Source organism: Calidris pugnax, unplaced genomic scaffold (assembly GCF_001431845.1).
Source record: "Calidris pugnax isolate Ruff unplaced genomic scaffold, ASM143184v1 scaffold63, whole genome shotgun sequence".
Taxonomy (NCBI): domain Eukaryota; kingdom Metazoa; phylum Chordata; class Aves; order Charadriiformes; family Scolopacidae; genus Calidris; species Calidris pugnax.
Window position 1 is genome coordinate 2,698,854 of NW_015090852.1, and position 22,590 is coordinate 2,721,443.

At 43.5% G+C, this 22,590-nt stretch overlaps 2 protein-coding genes across 2 annotated transcripts; one reads left to right on the plus strand and one right to left on the minus strand.

Annotated features, from left to right (window-relative positions):
• Positions 1–1,872: 1,872 nt before the first annotated feature.
• LRRC52 (leucine rich repeat containing 52) lies at positions 1,873–5,530 on the minus strand. Its single transcript, XM_014943336.1, has 2 exons — positions 4,963–5,530; positions 1,873–2,132 (listed from the first exon to the last, which is right to left on the minus strand). The coding sequence occupies exons 1-2, from the start codon at positions 5,528–5,530 to the stop codon at positions 1,873–1,875; spliced, it is 828 nt and encodes a 275-aa protein (XP_014798822.1).
• Positions 5,531–6,588: 1,058 nt separating this feature from the next.
• Positions 6,589–22,313, plus strand: NUF2 (NUF2, NDC80 kinetochore complex component). The gene is made up of 13 exons (XM_014943312.1): positions 6,589–6,778; positions 9,210–9,284; positions 9,928–10,004; positions 10,690–10,751; positions 11,631–11,728; positions 12,318–12,391; positions 14,263–14,359; positions 15,317–15,379; positions 16,143–16,280; positions 17,204–17,344; positions 18,115–18,290; positions 20,146–20,281; positions 21,454–22,313. The coding sequence occupies exons 1-13, from the start codon at positions 6,656–6,658 to the stop codon at positions 21,601–21,603; spliced, it is 1,410 nt and encodes a 469-aa protein (XP_014798798.1). The 5' UTR covers positions 6,589–6,655; the 3' UTR covers positions 21,604–22,313.
• Positions 22,314–22,590: the final 277 nt, after the last annotated feature.

A 22,590-nucleotide genomic window follows, 5' to 3' on the forward strand; every position in this document is an offset into this window, starting at 1 on the left:
GGCTCTGCCTGTGTGTGTCTCTGTGTGTGTGATTGCACCCCAAACAAGGATTTTAGCTTGGATTCTGTCCTGGGTTGAGACACACAGGACTAACTTTTCTTCTAATGCTGGGGGAAAATGCACTTTTAGAAGACCCTAGCGTCTGAATTTGTGAAAATAATTTACTTCATAGCCAGCCAGGCTCACTGGGATTCAAGGTCTTAGTGTTTTCGAGCCTTGCCAGGCGCAGGAGGAGCAAGGCCTGGGCATTGGACAGGATTATTTCATACCATGAACGTCACATTCTATATAAATTAGAAAAGTTTGCTGCGTAGCTCTCTCTCCCTTGATGGCGATGGTCCAGACAACCCCTGGCCCTGGTGCCGGACCCCTGAGGCCTTCCCTTCCTCCCGAAGCCGTTGGGCTGGCAGTGTCCGCCATTTGCTGTCCCTGCTGGGAGCGCACAGCTTCCCCCTGACAGAACTGGCTGTGTATAATTCTTGTATATCTTATATCAGTATCAGGATTCATACTGGTTCTTTAGTATTATTGTTAATTATTTAGTCTTAGTCTATTAAATCTATTTATATTTCAACTCCTGTGTTTCTTTGTGTTCCCCAATTCCCCTTTCCAGGTGGGGAGGGGTTATCGGGTGATAGAATAATTGTCTAAATGACAATAGATTGTTATAGGTTTTCTCAAACCGTAACAGATTCACAGCCTGCCCTTCACTGGCCCTAGGACAGTGTGGTGGTTTGTACCGTGCTTGCTGAAATCTTCTGCTTTTCCCTTTTATTTCACCAAATCCCACCAGTGTGAGATGAAGAAGCCAGTGCTTCACACGTGGAGTCGCTGTGCCCGGTCGTGTAAGCAGATCCTTCCCCGGGCAATTAGCAGCATTAGTGATACGAAGGATCTTACTTACACCTCCCTTTATTCCCATCCGTATATACAGGCCCTGGGACTTTGGCATCAAAACACAAGCCATTTCCAAGAACACTTGGTGTCTGTAAGCAGTATTTTTTACATTTGAAAAAAAAATATAATCGCAGTTTTAGGAATATGTGATACAAAACCAGAGCTGGACTTTCCAGTTCTCTAAATGTTCATAAACATGGAGGTACAGGGGGTCTGGTCGCAGGGGGACAGATGGTGTCTTCTGCTGTCACCAGTGTAATGGGGAAGAAGCCAAGACCCTGTGGGATCCCAGGCCCCTAAAGCCCTGGGTTTAATCTCTTTGCCCTCGTACCTGCCTTTCCACAGCAGAGTTCTTGGATTCCCTGGGGCTCCAGTAAGCTGTCTAGGCTGGTCCCAATAAGCTTTGCTGGGCTTTCTGGCCAGAAAGGGCTTGGTGAACCCCCTGGCTACAGTGGAAGGCTGGGGCCTGTCCCTTACCCTGGGTCACACCTCTTTGAGCCTGTCCCTGCGACAGGACAGGCCCCAGGCTTGTCCCTGGTTTTCTGTGGTCTCATGGTAAAGCGGGAATGTAAATTCCTGCCACTGTCCACACCTCTCATTACCCCCCCCAATTAGTATTTTGCCAACATCCCGAGTCCCAGTGGAAGAAGACGAGTGGAGGTCACACAGTGAGTAAAACTGGAGCACAGAGACTTTTATTCTTTTACAGTTTTATTTCACTTCCAAAAAAAAAAAACTCTCATTGTCCCCCCAATCAGTATTTTGCCAACGTCCCGAGTCCCAGTGGAAGAAGACGAGTGGAGGTCACACAGTGAGTAAAACTGGAGCACAGAGACTTTTATTCTTTTACAGTTTTATTTCACTTCCAAAAAAAAAAAAAAGCATCTAGATTGGGACATAATGCGGGAAATGGGTCAGGAAGGGCCTGCCTTCAGTTCCCATGATGGGCGTTCAGAAGGATCTGTAGGGCTGATCCTAAGCGACCATGTCTTCCTCCTCCTCCTCCTCTTCCTCCTCTCCCTTTGAAGCGTGGACTCTGTAGATGACGGCACAGACGCCAGCCAGCCAGGCTGCCACGGTGCCGGCAAAGAATATGCAGACACCAACGAGAGAGAGGAAGATGTAGTCTCGCTTGTAGAGCTGGGTCAGGCAGGCGGAGCGGAGCTGTGCCTCCGCCGCAGGCATTTTCAGGGCACGCAGGCCTTCTGGGGTGTAGCAGGTGACGTTGTCAGCATCTGCAGGGGAAAAAGCAGAAGGGGGACCCTCTTGCCTGTGTCTTAAGCAGGAGTCCTGCTAGAAAAATGATGGAGGAGTGTGCTAAACTCCTGAAAAATGCCTACAGGCTTCACACCTCTCTCCCTCCATGGCTTAGGTAAAATCAGACAGGCAAACCCTCGCCAAACCACAATTAGCCAGGTTGCCAGAATGGTGTTGCCTCCATAGGAAAGAATTATGCCACTGCAGCAAACTGCTGTCCCTGCGCTGTTCATCTCTGCTCATTGAGCACTTTTAATATAAGAGCACATGTGTTTCATTTGTTTTTTTTAATCTCAAACACCTTCTGAAGTGATGTAGCCTATATTATGCCAGAATAACGAGGCTTGTGTGCATTTGACAACTAGGGTGGTTTGCAGTTAGGCACAGCCTTACCTGCTCTGTGAGACAGGAGGAGGAAACTTACCAATGATTCAGTTCCACTGAAATAAGGACTATATATACCCTGTGCTATTGTAATATACGCAGTGATAAAACAGATGCTGGCTTTTCCCTCTGAAGTCAGCGAAGGTGGAGCGTGGTAAAAGCACCATCTCCTTCTGGTGTCTGTAGAGCTCTGCCACAGCCCTCTCCTTCCCCTGCAGGCTTTGAACTCCCTGGAGCAGACACGTTTCCTGTGCTGGGCACAGGCTGGTCACTGCTTGATGCACCAGATGGATGGGCTTGAGGGAAAGGGAGCCGTGGAGAGGAACAAGCTGCAGGGGATTTATATTATATTACATTATATTATTATCATATATTACTGCAGTGGTTCTTCACAGTGATACGTGTCATTGTCCTGAGTATAACTGGAGAGCTTTGATCTCTCTATTACCAAAATCCATCTAGATCTGGGCAACTTCACCTCAGCACCTAGACTGCACCATCCAGCTGAGCACAGAGCACTGGTGCCAAAGTGTTCTGTGAAGCAGCAGCAGCTTTTTGAAGGCCAGGATGGGGATCTCCTTGCCGCAGAATTCAGGAATCTGGCCCAACATCCCTTCACACTGGAGCTTCAGCTCCTGTAACAGCCCTCAGTTTGGGGCTGCCTTGTCCTGATGAAGAGAGAGCTGCCTTTCCCTGCCCACAGGCAGCCGGGTGTTTGTCCAGCCTGTGGGCACTTGCCGGCAGCGTGAAATCTTTGTGGAGCCCTCACACCAATCCCAGGAGGCACACATCCTTCTGCAGACTCGCCCACAACATCTCACCAGGACACAGCAAAGCCCAACAGAGCAGGGAAGTGGAGCTGCCTCCGAGGGCTCTCTGGTTTCTTTGGCTTTCCCATTTTCCAGAGCACACTGCAGGGATCCACACTCAAACCCCCAGTCTTTGCTGACACTGCCTTTCTTACTCCTACCCTCCCAAACTGTCTGCAATGAGCTTTATTCTCTTGTTCCAGGGTTCAGTGTGTTATCTCCAATCCTACTACTAAGAACAGCACTTTTTTTCACACTGTTCCATAACTGCCTGTAACTTATACATGGAAAATAAAAAACTTTACTGTCTATAGGGAGCTGACTACATCTAATAAGACACAGAGATGTCCTTAATTTTGTTCTGCCCTAACAACCAGCTTCCATTTGCCCTTCCCTTTTCTCTCCTTGGGCTCTTTTGTGGCTCCTTCTTATTGGATTCAAACTTTCTCAGTTTCTCTCTTGCAGCTCTCTCTCACCATTGTGTCCTGTGTTACTGAAAACCAAGCTTTCCCCATTAGTATGGGTTGTGCTGTGTTCCTTTGCAGTTCGGAAAAATCGAGTTCATGTCCTGCAGCTGCAGAATGAGGGTTTGCCCTTGGGACCAGTGTTTTTCTGGGAAAGGGACCTGGTGATTACCCTGCCTCATGAACACTCGATGTCCACGGCCCAGTTGTAGAATCTCTCAATATGATGGGAAGCAGCTGATTTTGGGATCCCAGATGATGTAAGGAAGGAAGTTTTGGAGACCCAAGAAATGGCTTTTATTCAGAAGCAAGCTGCGCTGTGCTGCTGTGTAACCCATGGGACTTGGTGCTCACCTGCCTTGCACATAGCTTTCTTATTGTGGAAAACTTAAAATAAAAGAGAGCCAATTTGCTCTGGGGTGCCAGAGGAAGAGTGGGGACTTATGGAATCTCCCAATTGTAAGGATACAGACACTTTCCTGAGTGCAACTTGTGTTCTGTTTCATGCTGACCATCAAAGGTCAGCTGGGATCCAAACCAGAGCTCCCATGGGAACAGCAAAATGTTTCTCTTGACTTCTGAGCACTGGGTCACAGTCTGATACAGAGGATCAGGCAAATGTACCTGCTCTGAGGGCTGAGAAGCACTGTGACAGCCAGAGGTTGCATGATCTCTAATTTTTAGCTGTCCTAGCTACTGTGCTCTTAAGGCAAAGGGCATTATGTTCACTCTTCACGTACAGAAACAGGTCGATGGGGAGCAGGGTGTGATCACAGCCCCATGGAAGTCAGCAGCTAAACTCTCGCTTCCACGCTACCCAAACTGCAGCCATGGGGTGCTGTGACTCGCAGGCACAGGGACACCTCCTGGGGCTGGAGCCAGATCTTTTAGAGCAGCAGCAGTGTCCTACCTACAGGCTATGCTTCCCTGACTGTCCTGAGGATGTGAGCAAGTGTGACTCTCTATGGGTGTGTGTAACGCAACTACACCAGTCCATGTTTTGTGCAACAGCAGAAGATGGGACACAAAGCTGACATGCAGTGGCACAGCCCCATAAACTGAAGTTTTGGGAAACAGAACAGAAGGCCCTCTCCGTTCCACACAGATCTGCAGGAGCAGGGGCAGGGAGGTCCTGCTCACACAACCCTCACCTGGAAAATGAACGTTGCTCTCTGTCATCCAGGTGATGAAGTCCAAAAAGGAACAGTTGCAGTGCCACAGGTTGCCACCGAGCCCCAGAAACCTCAGGTTGGGCAGGTCCTGGACAGTGCTGGTGTCCAGGAACATTAAGCCTGTCCGGCTCACATCCAGGTGCCTCAGCCACGTATTGTTGGCAAAAGCATCCTTCTCGATGGCCACAAGATTGGGATTGTCTGAGATCTTCAGCACCACCAGGCTGAGAAGGTGTGAGAACGTGCTAAAGGTGACCTGTGTGAGGTTGTTGAAGCTGAGGTCCAGATAAACAAGCTTGGCCACACCAATGAAAGTGAAATCCAGGTCATCCCCCAAGAGATTCTTTCTGCAGTCCAGGTAGACCAAATCAGCCAAGAAGCTCAATTCCATTGCCGGCAAGTACGAGATGCTATTTGCCACCAGAATCAGCTGCCTGGTGTCCAGCGGGATGGCCGCAGGGAACTCCTGCAATTGCTGCCCTGTGCAGTTCACTTCCAGGTACTGACAGCTACACCTCCTCGGGCAGTTGATCCTCTCTGATGCCATCCCCATCCCCAAAAGAAACATGAGGCTCAAGGGCTGTGGTCTACGTGAAGGAGACATGGTCTAACACCTTCCAGGCCCCTCAGCCCTTTGGGGACTGCGAGCAGCCCCTATGCGAGCTGCGTTACCCTCACAGCCATGCCGAGGAGGTGTCTGGCTGCAAGGCTGTTGGGAATCACTTTGTGTCCGCGACTCACCTGACTCCTTGGCGGAGTGCCTGCCTGGAAACTGAGCCCAGTTTCTACATCAGCAAGTGCGGAGCGGTGGCTGGAGTGTCTCCATGTCGCACTCGGTGCCAGATGACACCACCCCTGTGACAGCAGAGGGGACAGTGCCGTGACCTCGCAGGCCCTGCGTTCAGCTGAGTGGAGATGCGGGGAGGCGTGCATGGCATGTAAGCATCAAAACTGTGCAGGGCAGGCGTGGACAGTGCAATTTTGGTCACAAATGGTGTCTAAATTCAGGAGGCGGTATTTGTTCTGATTCAACAAGACAGCCCTGTGAGATGTTGGGCTGGATCAGCTTTGTCTCCTCTCAGGAAGCGGCTTAGGTTCTTCCAGAGGCATTTTTGCAGGGGACAAGCTTTCCAAAGCTGCATCAGCTCTCCCTGCCGACTTGCCGTGCTGTGCCTCCGCCTGCCCGCCTCTCGGCAGGAGCACCTGCCCTCGGCCCTGACAGAGCTGCTTGCTCCCCGCCCGGGAGCAGCGCTTAGCACACCGAGCAGCCGGCACGGCGCCGGGCCCGCCCTGACGGCGGCCATCGCTAGCAGCCCAGGGAGCCGCCACAACCACCGGCTGGAGGCGGCACCCCACAGCCCGACAGGGGCGAGGTGTGGGGACGGACCCAGCTGTGAGGAGCGGGGCCGCTAGGCCCGGCCTCTCCTCTCCCGCCGCCCCCGCCCCCGCCCCGTTCTGGGCTCCTCAGGCGGCCCCGCCCTTAACGGCCAACGGCCGCCGCGCGCGCGCGAGGCGGAGCCCGAGCAAGCCCCGCCCCCTCTCCCGCCGGCGCGGCCGCTGATAGGCCGCCGGCCGAGCTGCGCGTGACGCGGGGCGGGGGCGGAGGAGGCGCCCGCCAGATTCAAGTTGCGGTCCGGCCGTTGGTGCGGCGCGGCCGTTGCCCGGTGTCGCCATGGAGGTAATGACATTTCCCCGTTACAGCCCCGACGACATCGTCAGCTACCTCCGCAGCCACGTCCTGGGGGGCGCCGAGGCTCGGAACCTGGTCAAGAGCGACGTGTTCGGCAACCCCAAGGTGGGTGAAGGGGAGGCCGCGGCCTGCGCGGGGCGGGACGGGAGCGGTGGGGGCCCCGCCGGTTTCAGGCAGCTTCCTGCCCGTCGCGGAGGAGGTTTTCTTGCACATGGGTTGGTTTCCTGGGTGATCTTCCCTATCGGTTTACACCCACAGCAGCACACCAAGTGACTGACCTGCTTTGAGCAACACGGGGCTAATTTATCTTCCAGTGCCCGAGAAAACGGCGCTTTTAAAAGGCTCTGGTGTCTGAATTTGTGAAAATATTTACTTTATAACCGGCTGCGGTATGTGGGTTTCAAGATCTCTGTGTTTTTGAGCCGTGCCGGGTGCGGAGATGAGGAGGAGCAAGACCTGGGTACTTGATCCAAACTTGACAGGCACTCGACAGGGTTACTTCATGCTGTGAACATCACATTCAGTAGAAAGTTTGCTGTGAAGTTCTCTCTCCTTTAATGACTGTGATGAAGAGAACTTGTCCCTAAGGGACATGGTGTAGGGGATGACCTTGTAGAGTAGGGTAGATAGTTGGACTCGATGATCCCAAGGGTCTCTTCCAACCTAGACGATTCCATGATTCTATGAACTTCTTTCCCTGATGCCAGACCTCTGAGCCCTTCCCTTCCTCCCGAAGCTGTGTCTGGCATTTGCTCTCCCCAGCTGGGGGTGTGCAGCTTCCTGCTGATAGAACTAACTGGCTGAGTAGAATCCATGTATATTTTATATTGGTATGGGGATCAATACTGGTTCTTTAGTATTATTAATACTCTTACTCTATTAAATCTGGTTATATTTCAGCCCTTGGGCTTCTTTATTTTTTTTCCTGATTCCACCCCAGGTGGGTAGGGGTCATCAGGTGATAGAATAATTGTCTAAATGATAAACTGTTGTGGGTTTATCAAACCATAACAGTGACGTGATTAGGTTTTCTGATGTGGCAGACCAGTCTTTTAGGAGTTACAGGGCTAAACCTAGAGCTGCTCCTCTTTCCAGCTTGAGAGAATCTTCGTAAACAGGCAAACATGAAACTTCACAGTCTGTCTTTTTCAGTTCTGTGGGAACTAGGTTAAAACAGGTGCTGTGTTTGGCACAGTGTCATAGTTTTGACAGCTTTGTTGAGCAACTAATGCCTTTAAACCAATCCTGTGAAAAGCAACCCCCCCAGCTTCACCCCCTTTTTTTCCTGTATCGCTCTGACCTTTAATGTTAGTGCAGACTTGCAGTGTCCTCAACAAAAAAGAAGTGGCTTTAAGACTGAATTGGTGCCTCAGGGTGATTTCTTGTGCTGCTGTGTAAGTGCTTGTGCCTGCTGAAGGAGGAAGGTGGCCCAGTTCATATAGGGAACAATGTGGTGATCCTTTTTCAGAAGCAAGATGGATTTGAGTTGATCAGGGATTAGTGCTGTAAATGAGTAACTGCTTAGTTTGTAGGTATTTTTTTGCCTCTCCATTTTAATAATGTGATGAAGGGCACTATTTGCTATGGGTTCATAGTTTCTGTGACCATTTCAAGATTTTTTGGTGCTGCTTGGTTTCAAAACTGCACAGTGAACAGCATGTGAGAAACACCGGCTCACACTTAGAATTTTAAAAAAGGACAAAGTCGCCGAAGCAAAGGTATAAAAATTTATTATATGAAACAGCGCTGAATCGGGTGCATCTCAAAGCAGAGGCACACCAACCTTTTAGCTTTTTGATATTTTTATACCCTTATCCCAGCCACCTGAGTTACCATCTCTCTTCCTGTTGGCTGAGAAGTTGGAGCTCACATTCTTCCCGACAGCCTGACCTATTACAGATCTAGTTTACACCTTTTTACCTTACAAGGCATACCCTCTTACTCTACAAAATCATTATCCTAAACACACCTTTGATTAGTTGATTAGCTCCACGTTATTTCACAGTCTTTGCTATCATCTACTGTCCAGTGTTTGTAGTTACAAGCACCCTGGTGGTCGTATCCTCATCTTCATCAGCCACCCTCTAGGTGACCTTCATCCACTTGTCAGTCTTCACAGTCCTTTGTCCACTTATCAGTCTGCCATCGTCCTGGCTCTCTTCACCTAGATTAGTTTGGTACAATGAGTGAGGCTCCACCATCACCGGGCCTCCTCTGTTGATACAGACATACTAACAAAAATATATCAATGAGCTAAAGCAAAACTCAGCCCATTTCTCACAAGCAGCATAACTGAAAACAATGCATAGATGTGGCAGTTAAGGCTGTAGTTGTCAGAGCTGATTGCTGTCTTTTATCACTGTATTATGAGATAGTAATGCTTGAACTGCAAACTATTGGAAAGTAAAACTTGTTAATCCTGGTGGCTCAGTGAAATTGGCTTTTGTGTGTTAAAGGCAGAACTACTTTTATGGACTAGTCTGGGAGCCCTGGATAATCAATCATATGGATTGATTCATGTTCTTTCTTATTGCAGCCTGAAGTTTTACACATGATTTACATGAGAATCCTGCAGAAGGTTTATGGAATCCGCCTGGAGCATTTCTACATGGTATGTCTGTAGTAGCCGGGGTAATGAAAAGTGAAATGAAAAAAATATTGTACTGAACATTAAATACTGAAGTACCTTCCTTTTCTCTTCTCGCTAGCGAATGACAAGTAGCTTACTGTTTTGTATGTTGTAATTACATGAATAGAAGCTTAGAAATTCTGTCTCTGTTGCAGAACACTTGTGTATGCCCATGGTCTAATGTTAGATCACCTCCGTGAGCTTTAAAATATTAGAAAAAGTGACAGTGTACTACAACCTTCTCCTTCTGATTTCTTCATAAGAGTTGAGCATGTGAATTTCAGGATGTTTTAAGAAAGATCTTCTTGTTATGTGTGTTATGCAGAGACTGTCCTTCTGCACCGGTTTTGAACAAATTAAAACAGGGGGTTTAGACTGAATTCCGGAGTTCGTAATGTTGCTGCTTTTTGTTAGTGTCTTTATATTTTGACCAGCCAAAACTGACACTCAAAATAGTCTGCTGATTAACTTGATGGCTTTCTTCAGCCTCTAAGGTGTTCCCTGTGGATGGGGAGGCCATCACTGTGTTTAACCTATTTGAATTATCTGATGTTGTGGAAACAAACCTGTGTATTTTTAAGGATTCTGTACTTACACATTGATTTTTTTTTTTTTTACTTTTTAGATGCCAGTCAACGTTGAGATAATGTATCCACAGTTATTTGAAGGCTTTTTACCTGTTTGTAACTTGTATATTCATATGTAAGTAGAAGATACTGCAGAAGATACTGTAGAAGATACTGTTCAGTTGCTACTCCTTCTAAAGGTCCAGTTTACTAGAAGTAGTGGGAATTTATGCCTTTTTGCTGATGGTGCTTCCACTGCTTGTTGGCGCTGAGCAAAGTGAAATTTGCAGATGAGCAGGGGACAGCCGTGTTTAATAGAGTAAAATTCTCAGCAGGCAGCCATCTTGTCAAAATGAATGTATTAGCTAAATAAGGCAACCTCACCAAGATGAAGCACAAATCTATACTTTGACTTTTTAGAGGGTCATCATTACATCTAGAAGAGGCATCTTAAGTACTTGTGTAAATTTGCCATCTGAATTCTATGTAGATATCTTTGTTGGAATGAGGTGAGTATTAGACCTTAAGCTTCATTTCAGTTGTAAGGGGAGAACTGGCTAACAGTTAAGAGTTCTCCACTTAAGCTGAAAAATTGTTCTACAGGCAAGTGTTTTCTCTATAGACATTTTTGTGAAATGTTGTAAGAATACAAATTTTGAATGCTGATCTGTGTTATTTTCCTGGGATTTAACTGTTGTTATGTGCTTGTTGTGCATATGCTCTGGGATGAGAGGACAAGATCTGTTTTCTAGTAAATGGCTGTAATATAAAAACTGAGTAATGGTCACTGCAGATAAAGTTGCATTTGGTTTTCCTTGCAGGGAGCGCTTACTTCCAGTGTGCCGAATTAATGATTTTCATATTGCTGATGTTTTAAACCCAAGTAAGCAACTGCACTGTAATCTTTGTGTTTCCTGGGGTGGTGGGTGTCATTTGATATCCAGAGGTCTTCTCTCCTTTGGTATAGTCACGTGGGCATCTAGTAGAGAGAACTGCCCCTGGCTTCCAGCTATTCTTCTGACCCTTGCTGTGGCCCTTAGACAAGCTGGTTCTAACGAGCAGTTCTCCTCATTATTCCTTATATAAGCTATCTAGTTAAATAAGTAGTGTAAGAATAAATGGTAATGAAAATTATCCTGGCAATTCTGGTCTGCTATAGGATTTCTTATGCTAATGCCTATGTAGGAAGCAATTGATTTTTGTTTTGTTTTGTTTTTTGCCTCACCCTTTTCAATAACCTTTTCAATTCTGGTACAACACAAACAACGTAGAAAAGCCTATTCTGAGGAACTTTTTCACGTCTGCCTCTGTTTTGCATAAGAAATTCAAGGCTTTTAATGATATTTCACAAAGTTTGCTTGAAAGAGAGCCAAAAAGTCCCTACAGTTCAAACTGCTGTCTTCAGTTAGCCTGGTAGTTAGAACGAAGTTGTCTTCAGAATTGTAGTTGAAGATTGACACTCTTTCTCCCCAGCTTCTGTTTTAGTGGGAGGCTGTATTTTTACTTAATTGTCTTTCTCCTAGGTGCCATTTTCATTTGTTAAATTGCATTGAACTGCTAAGACATTGTAAATTCATAGATTGGTGCTAGTTTTTGTGTAGTCTGTGAGATCTTCGCAAGGTGAGCGGAGGAAGAACTCATTTGGATTCTATTGTTTTGTAATTTCTGTCTCTTCTCTGAATTATGTTTTTCCCAACTTTTTCTATGCAATTGCAATACATGTGGAAACCAGAATAGTGATGGTTTGCCATTCCTATTTCAGAAGCAAAGAGGACAGCTCGCTTCTTGAGTGGCATTCTCAACTTTGTAAATTTCAGAGAATTACGACGCGAGGTCTACTTGGACTTACAACTGAACTATGTAAGAAGGGGTGCTGCGTTACTCTAGATACCTACTTCAATATAATCAATGTTAACCTAGAACTGGAGCATAAAAGTTGTGATTTTTTTAACTGCATTTAAAAAATAACATGTTGGAATCTTAAATTAGCCAAGTAATATGGGAATGTACCAGTTTAATAGTTGTACAAGTTTTACATAATATATTACATGTTATAAGCATACGTAGCTACTGTGAATGGTTTAAGAAAAACCTTTGCAAATGAAACAATTTAGTTTACAAGAGTGGATGAGATTGTCATGGTCATACAGAAGCCTTTACAATACCAACAAAGTTATTACTTAAGCTATTATCTTAAGTGTTTTTCCAGTCATTTTCATAGTTTAGCTTGGTAAGTGAAGGTTTAACACCTCTTATTGTTTTGAGAAAAGAGAGATGTACCAGTCAGTGGACTCAAGCTAAAATTGCAGGTGGCTTCTCTTCTGAATACCTCAGTAGTTCAGAGATGGTGCATTTCATCACATATGAAATAATAATGAGCAGGGCTCTAACAGAAGTGCAGAGAGAAACCATATTCTTCTAAAATAAAATCTCAAGATTTAATTTGCAGAAATTGGCTATGGAGAAACACCAACAACTGGAGACTGCAAATCAGGAGGCAGCAGTGAAGCTGGAGAAACTGAAGTGAGTATGAGGAGCAAGCACTACGAGATGCACTACTTGACTTGGCTGACTTTTCTGTTCAGTGCATACAATCTGGACAGGCCAGATCAATGGGCCGAGGCCAATTGTATGAGATTCAACAAGGCTTAGTTCAGGTTCCTGCAGCTGGGTCATAACAACTCCACACAGTGCTATATAGGCTTGGGGAAGTGTAGCTGGAAAGCTGCTGAGCAGAAAAAGACCAGGGTATATTGGTCGACAGCCAGCTGAATATGAGCCAGCAGTGTGCCCAGGTAGCCAAGAAGGCCAATAGCACCCTGGCTTGTATTAGAAATAGTGTGGCCAGCAGGACTAAGTGATTGTTCCCCTGTCCTTGGCACTGGTGAGGCCACCACCTCAAATACTGTGTTCAGTTTTGGGCCCTTCACTACAAGAAAGACATTGAGATACTGGAATGTGTTTGAAGAGGAGCAACAAAGCTGGTGAAGGATCTGGAGAACAAGTCTTTTGAGGAGCAGCTGAGGGAACTGGGGTTGTTTAGCCTGGAGAAAAGCAGTCTCAGGGGAGACTGTATTGCTCTCTACAACTACATAAAAGGAGGTTGTAGTGAGGTGGGTGTTGGTCTCTTCTCCCAGGTAACAAGTGAGAGGACAAGAGGAAATGGCCTCAAGTTATGCCAGGGGAGACTTAAGGATGGATATTAGGAAAAAATTCTTCACCGAAAGGGTTTTCAAGCACTGGAACAGGCTGCTCAGGGAAGTGGTGGAGTCACCATCCCTGGTGGTATTTAAAAGATGTGTAGATGTGGCTCTTAGGGACACAGTTTAGTGGTGGACTTGTTAGTTTTAGGTTAAAAGTTGGACTTGATTGTAAAGGTATTTTCTAACCTAAATGATTCTATAATTCTATATGGGGTGCCTAAACAAGACTGGAGTAATTAAGCTGTGGGATTTGACAGAATTGTTTGATAACTATTGTAGGAACTTTTAATTTGAACAGACTTGGAATTCTCCTTTAGTCCTTGCCTGACTCTGTTGCTGGTTGGCCTCCCTGGGAAATAAGCTAGAAAATATAGAGATGTTGCTGTTGGGTTGTGCTCAGAATTACAGAAGTAGCTCTACTGTCATTAGGCTGGCAGAAAATAAAAACATGACCAGGAGTATATGGTTGCTTTGAGATGATACTGTATTTTGTGTGCTGGGGACCGAGGTGAAACTTTTTGCTGTTATAGTTGGGGTTTAGTGATATGTCTTTATCTTTTCAATAGCTGCTGGAAGCCCATCTTTAACTTAATAGATGGGTAAAGTTGTCTTCCTTAGTTATTTGACATGTTTGCCCCATTCCCCGTTTCAGGCCATTTAGTTCTACTGTCTGTGTCTTTGCACCATTAAGTTTTGGTTTTGCTTGTGGATAATAGGATGAAGAGATGGCTAGTTTCCAAGATAGGGGGAAAAAAAACCTCTTTGTTTTGAAAGCTATGATAGCTGCTGTTGGTATGTGCTAGACAGGAGGTTTTCTAGCTAAGGACTACGCTAATGCAAGCTGTTTCTATGGCAGGTAATATTATGTAAATTTCATAAATGAAAAATCACCACAAAAATGGGTAGAAGTGTTGTTCTGTGCTTTCATTAACGTGATCTTTAAATTTAGTCCTCTGTTATGCTTGTACCACTTCTTGACAAAATAGCTTTTTAAATTATGCTTCACTTACAAAATCTCATAAGCAAAGGAAAAGAAGATGTATTAATTTGAGACTGTCTTGTCCTGATTACTGAAGTTACTGGTTGTAAACTCTTTTTGGGGAGTGATTGTTTTATCTACTGTACTCTGACCTGACTATGATAATCCTGAAACTGTTCAATGTCTTTTTTTTTTCCCCTTTTTTTGCTTAGCACCATTCCAGTTGAGCATCAAGAAGAGGTCAGGCAACTAACAGATGACATTCGAGAACTGCAGCAAATCCTAAGGCAGGACTACCGTCGGAAACATGTATGATCTTGTTATAAATTTCTCTGAAATGCTGCTATAGTTTCTGATCGTGTGCATTCCTTATTTCTGTTGATTTTGTTCCCCTCCCTCTGCCTCTACAAAGGGTAAGGGGGACTTTTCTCATTTAAAACAAAGATCATTGCAACCAAATGTCTTATCTAACTCAACTTTTCATTTCAATATAAGGAATGTGAAACGTACTTGAAATCAGACTTAATACACTTTTGTGTTCCTTTGGCTCTTTCTTTTTGAGATGCATTACTGCAATGACTTGGGAGGTACCTGTGTTACTGTTCAGAAGTGTGATGTGTGTGTTTCCCTGTTGATTTTTTGCTTGGTAACTGAAGTCAAGAATTGGAACTGGAGGTGAGCCGTGGCAGGAAATGAGACCTAAGAAGGGCCACTCAAGGGAATGCCTGGCAAAAAGAGTAGGATTGATTACAGAGATAACTTTCCAGCAATGCCAAGTTGCCTCAAAGGTGTCATAAGTAACCTTTTCAGCTGTTTTGGGAAGAAAAAAAAAATCTGTCGTTTTTTTGTTGTTTTGTTATATTAAATTCTGCCAATACTAGTAATATTATTAACCATATGCTTGACTTGTATATTATTTGGGACCTTGTATTAACTTAGTTTTTTTTTCTAATGAACAGTATCTCTGGTGAAGAAGGTTGTGTATATATAGTGCTGCCAGGGTCAGTAAGAATAGTGGTAGTTCATCTCTTATCCCTGTTCCTAGGTACCTGCTGCTGGCTGGTGCTCCCCCTGGCTTTTGTATCAATGTCCTCCTTCCCTTTTAAATCTTTTAAATCTTACAGACTGCTATTTTGTCTCCTAGTTATAGCACTCCAAATGAAACTATAAATGGGATTTCCCTTGTAGACAGATCTGTGATAGAAGGGTAAAGGAGGTAGCAGCTGTAGAGGTGCTTATTTAAAGTTTGTTGCTTCTTTTTTTTAGACAGCTTTGCAAGAGGTGATTTCACAAAAGAAGTCATATATTGCAGAGCGTACCCGAAAACTGGTAAGTGTACCACTGTGTAGGTAGAGGCTGTAGCTTGCATCTCAGATAAACTAATAGATTGTGTTCCCTTCTAGGATCAAATTATTTTTGAAAGCTAGGTGATGTTCAGGTGATGATGATTAGTTTTTTTTTAAAAAAAGATTTGGCTTCATTTTTTTTCCCTCTCTATGGAAGCAGTAGCTTGTTTTGTTGTTAACTTTACAGTGCAGAGATGGGTATTTAAAGTTCTGTCCATGTTCAGGAAGCTGATCTGTTACAGGGCAAGACATCTGGACTTCTGAGAAGCTATGGACTTAGGTGCATAGAATGACTGAGGCAGTAACTGACTTGGTGTGGACGAAACAGGAGGTTTTTAAGATGTTGCACAGGAAGCTCGTTGCTCTGTTTATCAACCAGGTTGATACAACTGGCCCTGAAACCCTGCAGTAATTGCCTGGGTTGCCATAGGTGAGGGGCTCTTAAGGAGAGAGCTGCTAGTAATGTGTATTAGCTGCCAGGTTTTTTGTGGAGTACTAGTTAAATGTTGTTCTTGTGACTGTATTGCACCCCTGTACATATGCTCAGGGAGCAAAATGGACTGTTATCTGCTTTGATTGGGAATTTTAATGCTGTTCAGAAGAATCTTTTTTTAAAACTTCCTAATGAGGAATGACGTACAACAGAGAAAAGTACCTGTCTAGTCATAAGATCCTGGCAAAGCCTCACAATTCCTCTATGTTCACCTAATTGCTAATATCAAAACTGTGTTTGTCTTGTTAACTAGAATGAGCTTAAAGTGACAATGGCTGCTTTGAAAGAAGAACAGGAGCAGCTCAAGTCCAAAATTGTGGAGAGTCCAGAGGAACTGAAAAATTACAAAGAACTGATGAAAGAGACTGTTAAGAAACTAAAGAAATCCAAGGTGAGGTTTTCCTCTGTCCACACAAGGAGGTATCCTATTAGAAAAAGCACGTCTTAATGAGCTGTCATCATCTAGAACTCCTTCTTGAATGACTTGTACTTCTAGTCAAAATTCAACAGAATTGGTTAGTCTGAAAGGAAATCATAACTTCAGAGAAAACTGAAGGTTGGTTGTGCAGGTGTGTGGATTTTTTTGTTTGTTAGTGTCAGTGGCTTTTTTTTTTAAAGCAGGATTGCAGTCACTGCTGCTTTATCCTCAATGAGCAACTGCTTATTTGTGAGACTAGGTGCAGAACTCTTGAATCTGTACTATACCTGTCTGGCTGTTTGCTCTCGACAGATGACAATATTTTGGCAGCTCACAAATGTCCTTGGATTTAGAACACATGCTTCATTCTCTCTGTTATTCACTATTTCTGGAATTGATGGCTGTCTCCACTAGTACGTTGGACACTGAGTTTCCCTTCCTAGCTTGTTTTTTAAGTAATGTCCAGTCTTTAAATGTTTGCTGTTCATGACTGCTTATACACCAGTGGAGTAACTTTGTCTCCCTAGACATTTTTGTTCCAAAGATGTAAACTTTATCACTGTAATTCCAGACATCTGTTTTTATGATGCTTTATATAACTCCTGTTTTACCAGTGTAGAAGGTCTTCACTGTATAGCTCTTTCCTGTCCTGAAAGCTTTTACAAGCCAGTTAGTTCAGTGTAAAACACTTGCACGTCACCTCCTGTGCTTTCCAAATCAATGCTTTTTTTTTTTACAAACTGAAGATCTCATTTCAATAACTGCTAAATATTAATTCCAGTGTATGTTAATGATACATTAATGGGGAAACAGGTACAAAAGTCAATAAGCATTAATACTATACAAAATATACAAACTCCAAAGCTGGTTTATTAATACTCTTTTTCTTCCTAAAGCAAGAAGTTATTGAGAAATATGAAAGTTACAGAGACCTGGTTGAGGTTCTGCCATCATGCCAACTGGAGGTGCAGTTATATCAAAAGAAGATGGAAAGACAAGAAGCAAATGTGGAGAGACTGGCCAGTGTATTATCAGAGGTTTGTGTTATCCAAATTATATCTGGTTAGGGAGAACTTCGTGTGTAAGCAAGATAGGTGATCGTCAATAAATGTCTGTATTTTGAAAGCTCCCATCTCTCCTCTGTCCCCAAAAGAAAGAATTTGGATAAAACTCATTCTTAAAAACATTAGTAAAGCATAGCTGCTGCTTTGCAGCATGCCACTAGCTAATGTACTATTGACCACTTTTAATAGTCAAAGCCTTTGTTGCCATAGAAACCTGACCTAAAATAGTTTGAGCTGTCTTGGGGTTGTTGGTAGGAAATGATGGAAGAAGAAAAGTGAGATCCAGTTTCTTCTGCCTAGAGAGCAGAAACTAAGAGCAAAAATTACTGCTTCCAGAAAAGTAGTGTCTTAAGTGCCTTTAATATTACTAAGCCAGCCTTTCCCAGATGAAACGTTCGTCACAATACAGTACTGTGATATTTGCTACTCAGTTTTGGGAGAATGCAATTGTTTGGAGTGTTTGAAAAATGCTATGGAGTCTTTTGGGGTATTTATGTAGCATATGTTCAAATTACCCTTGGCTGAGAACTACAGCAGAATTCAGAGTAACTCCTTAAAAATATTTCTAAGTGGTGGAATCTTGTCCATTTGCAAGTATTTAAAATCAGATGAAGACTAGGGATCTGGGATTTACCTGGGAGCATGAAACTAGATCTAATCTTCATAAACCAACAGGGTGTGTTGTTTTGATTATACATTTTGTGGTTCTTTTCCCCGTTTAACTTATTTCTTACGTACTCTAGGTCAGAAATCTGGAGGATCAGCTTGAGAGTGCTCAGATAGAGCTGAAAAAGGTGAAGACAGATGAAATGTCCTTAAAGAGACTGGTCACTGCAAAACGTGAGAAGCTGGCTACGGCTGAAATGAGGATAAAAAAGAAGCGTGAAGATGTTGAGCAATATAAGCGCACTGTGCTTGAGTATGGATGAGTTGACATTTCTGCCTGATGCTACTTTATGTCTTTGTTATGTGCTACCAAAGTTTGTGTCTGGTACAAACATGCAGCTTAGCAGTAAGAAGAAAATGAGCGATGTGGGATAGCTTTGTATGAAGACCAGTAATGGCTGCAGGCAGGGGACTTGGGGTCTCAAATCAATAATTGCAATGTGACTTGACAGCAATTCTTTTATTGGAGCACTAATTTAATTTATAATGCTTATTCTTGATTCTTTTATCTTCTTAAAGAGAATGTCACACTGGGATAATTTTCCAACTTATCAGACTTCAACAAAGCCCCATTTGCCTTTCATGAATTTTTCATAATTTCCCTTGCCACTTTTGCTCATTATCAAAGATGTTCAAGACCCATGGGGAAATGGGGCTTGTATCTCAGAGGAGTATTATCCTGACATGATGCTTCTAAAACAAAAGGAAAAGTGTCATTTGATCAAAGCCTCTTAGCCCATCTCCTTTCCTCCAGTATGCTAAAGGCAAGTCGCAAGGCAGTGTTTACAGCACAGCAGTTGCTTCTGCAGCAGCAAACTGCAGCGATGTAAGGTCGTGGCTTCAGTGAAATTAGAAGTGCTGAACTGTTAGAGAGAAAGCTTATTATATAATGGGGTTTTTTTTTGTACATGGATAGGAAAGGGAACATTATTGGCTGGGTAAATTAACTAGGATGGAAGAGAGCTTTTTCTACATTGTGGAAAGACTCAGCTAAGATTTAGTCATGCTGAAAGGCTTGTGTGGTGTGTAGAATAGCAGCAAGATTTGCAGGCTTCCTTTGCTCCTCACTTGGTGTATTGTACTCCCTAGAAGAGATTGTTATTTTCATACTTATTTGGAAGGAAAAGTAGCTTTTAATTAATCTAGTGTTCCTTTGTGTTAAAAGTTGCTGCCTATTTGTTTTTAATGTGCTAGGTATTTCCCTTGAGGGATAAAATTAGATGCTTTGATAAGCAAGAAGGAAATGGAGGTAACCTTGGTTTGGAAACAAGAGTTTTTGCTGGTGAATAAGAGAATGTGTCCTGACCCTTCCCTCAAGGTAGCAAGATGCAAGTAGGCTCTTGCTAAGTAGGAGTTATTTCAGCTGTTCTTTAGAGAAAACACCTGCTACAGTTCCAACTGTAAATAATGTAAAAAAAAAACCACCCAAACAAACTTAATATAAACTGTGAGGTGTGATTTGCACTTCAAGTCAAAGTAGATCTCCTGTTTCCCCAGTAAGCTGTTGCTGGTTACGTGGCAGCCCACAGCTGGAGCTATTTGAATTCACCTGCAAGCTGGGGAAATGTGATTTGGTCTTTGTTGGGATGCAGTCAAATGGTGGACTGGAAGATGCAGATACCATAGGTAGATGTATGGGATTAGAGCTCTAACTTGCTGGGAGGGGATCTGAGGCTAAGAAAAATGTGACTTTCAATTATGCTGAAAAATCAAGTCCAGCTGTATTGCTTTTAACCTGGTCCAGTGGTTGGTCTTCAGGCAGGGCCCTAACTGTCAGATCACTGACACCTGTGCTGCATTACTGAAAGGCAGGAAGATGCAGCATCCATTGGGCTGGTTCCACTGGAGTCAATTGAGTTGCCTTGATTGGCAGCAGCTGAGGATCTTCAACAAATTCCCCTAACTCCACTTTGAATTTCACTTCTTGTACCTAAGTTGTTCTGACTTAAAAAATTGACAAATTTCCAAGCAAGTAAATTCTATACAGCATTGCTTCTAGAAGCTGTTAGTTTCATGCTCATAAAATACAAGCTTTGCTTGTGGTGGGGTTAAGTTTAATCTGGAATTAGTCAAATGGCTCAGTACTAACTTTTTTCTCCCATCTTTAGATATTGTAACAGAATTCAGGAGAAGAGGGGTGCTGTATATGATAAAGTGACGGCCATTCACAAGGAAATCCAACAGACAAGGTTCAAAATTCAGCAGCTGAATGAGAATGCTGAAAAAGAAGAAATGAAAGCCAAGGTGAGGGTTTGTTTTGCTTTTATTGTTTTTTTTTTTTTCCTAAAGGAATCCTGTTTGGTATTCTCAAAACTGATTTTTAACTTGGGTTGTGTGAATAAAGGAACACTTGTTGGCCCTAAAAATAAGTAGGCTGTGCAGGTGGTGGTTTGGGTGGATAGTGGGAGGGAGAGCTCTTGTTTTTGTGGTTCCACTGGGTTGCTAAGTCTTGGGCTTGTCTCTGCAGGCTGTAGGTGGCCTGCAGGAGAAATGGGCCTTCTGAGAGACTAGACTCAGGAATGGTGTGATTGACCAGTATTTTGGGGGTGAAATTAAGCTTGTCTTCCCACCTGTGCCTGTAGCAGATATTAGGCTTGTTCATTTTTGTATCATGGCAATTTGAGCTTTAAGCAGTCAATTTTTTTTTTTGTTGTTTGGCCACTGGGAAGTGAACTGTGAGGCTTTACAGTACTGCTCATCATTGCAACACAGGTGTTACCTTCTCAACAGTCTCCCTCAAATACAGGACTGCTTGCCATGTCATGAACCCTTTCTTTCTGGGGTTTCAGGAAGATGACTGTCCATCTCAGCTTTGGAAGGAGGCAGAAATGCTGATGGGTTGGGAGTAGGGGATCACAGTCTGCCTGTGTATCTCCTCTTATCTGTTCATTACTGAAGTACTGTCCATGATGGGAGGACAATAGTAGAAGTTGCTGTGGCAGAGATCTCGGTGACACAGGTTAACACAGAATGGGGCAGTAGTAGCAGAATGCTGGGCTAGTGCAGGTGTTTGAGCATTTTACTATTGTAACCACTAGAGTTAAACAGAACCATAATACTGGAATTTTGCTTGTGGCTGCTCTTATTCTTTTGATGTTTTTTCATTTTCTTGTGTTCTGTGAATGCTGTTTTTCAAGCCAGGGATGAGGTGTCTTTGAAATAACTTGAGGCCACCGGACCACTCTTACTTCCATACTTAAAAAAATGTAAATGTTAATTTTGCTGATGGGTTCTCCCGCCTTTATCTCCTCATTGTAGGAAATATACCTAAATCTGAAGGCTGGATTGGAGAAGCGTCATGACTCCCTCATTAAGATAGCGAAGAGTTATGCAGAGACCACTCTTACTTCCATACTTAAAAAGTGTAAATGTTAACTTTGCTGATGTGTTCTCCTGCCTTTATCTCCTCTTTGTAGGAAATATACCTAAATCTGAAGGCTGGATTGGAGAAGCGTCATGACTCCCTCATTAAGATAGCGAAGAGTTATGCAGCCTCAAGAGAAGATAAAATTGCTGAACTGAAGAAGGGGCTGCTTAAAGTTCAGAGTCCTGAAAGTAGTTCTTAGACCTGTTGGATTTGACTTCATTATGTTTATCCTGATACCTGAACTGAAGAACTTGTGCTTTGTATGGGACGTATTCCAGGTGAAAGCCAGCTTTCTCAAAAATCATGTCAGAACACATTCAGCTTTCTAGACAGATCCTGATTTCATGAGCTTGCTAATGTGGATAATAAAACACCTGGTCTAGCCCAATTGTATTGTTGCAGTCAGTATCTGATTTTAGTGGTAATACTGCAAGACTTGCTAACACCAAATTGCTTGACATTTAGAATCCTGCTTTTTGTAGAAACTGTTCTGCAAACCTTGATTCAGGAAGACGTGGCGCGTTGGTCTGGTCTGAATGGACACGCTGTTCAAGATAAGTCAGTAATAGATGATATTCCACTACTGTTATTCAATTAGGATTAAATCCTGATGGGGCAGTGGCATCCATTTAAATGTCAACTTAGTCTCATCACGATTATTGTTGGCTGTAAACACTCAAGAGTATAATTTTAGTTAACAGTACAGTACCTCTAGATGCTTGAACTCATTGTGGGGTATTGAACCCTTATCTGTGTTTATTAGAAAGCCTGTGTTTGGGTGCTTAGTCCTATAAAAAATTATATATAGAGTATTTTGTGCTATAACTTGTGATGGCACTCAGTTTGCCACAATGTTTTGAATTATTTCCAGAAATAAAGTGTTAATTGTTTAAGTAGTTGCTATAAGGATATTTAACTCTATTTCTCTTCTGTCTTTTCTTTCCCCACTATCCCAACTGACTTGGTAACATTCCAATTGAAAAAGTGTTGGTTTGTACAATTGTGGGAATATGTACTACTAGCAGTTTTTTATAACAAAGGGAGGGGAGGACTCAAGGCCGTATAGATAATGTCTTTCTGGTTTTGCTTAATTCTTCAACTTCTCTTATTAGCTGGAGTTGTTAGCAAGTCAGTTATGAACAGCAGGTGATCATTGCTTTTAAACTTCTTACTGAGGCATCAGACC

Excerpts from the sequence above, each read along its gene's own strand:
- LRRC52 (XM_014943336.1), bottom strand. The coding sequence starts at position 5,530 with ATGGCATCAGAGAGGATCAACTGCCCGAGGAGGTGTAGCTGTCAGTAC. Across the intron at positions 2,133-4,962 it reads GAGCAACGTTCATTTTCCAG|ATGCTGACAACGTCACCTGC; the intron begins GTGAGGGTTGTG and ends TTTCCCCTGCAG.
- NUF2 (XM_014943312.1), top strand. The coding sequence starts at position 6,656 with ATGGAGGTAATGACATTTCCCCGTTACAGCCCCGACGACATCGTCAGC. Across the intron at positions 9,285-9,927 it reads GCCTGGAGCATTTCTACATG|ATGCCAGTCAACGTTGAGAT; the intron begins GTATGTCTGTAG and ends TTTACTTTTTAG. Across the intron at positions 17,345-18,114 it reads TGGCCAGTGTATTATCAGAG|GTCAGAAATCTGGAGGATCA; the intron begins GTTTGTGTTATC and ends TACGTACTCTAG.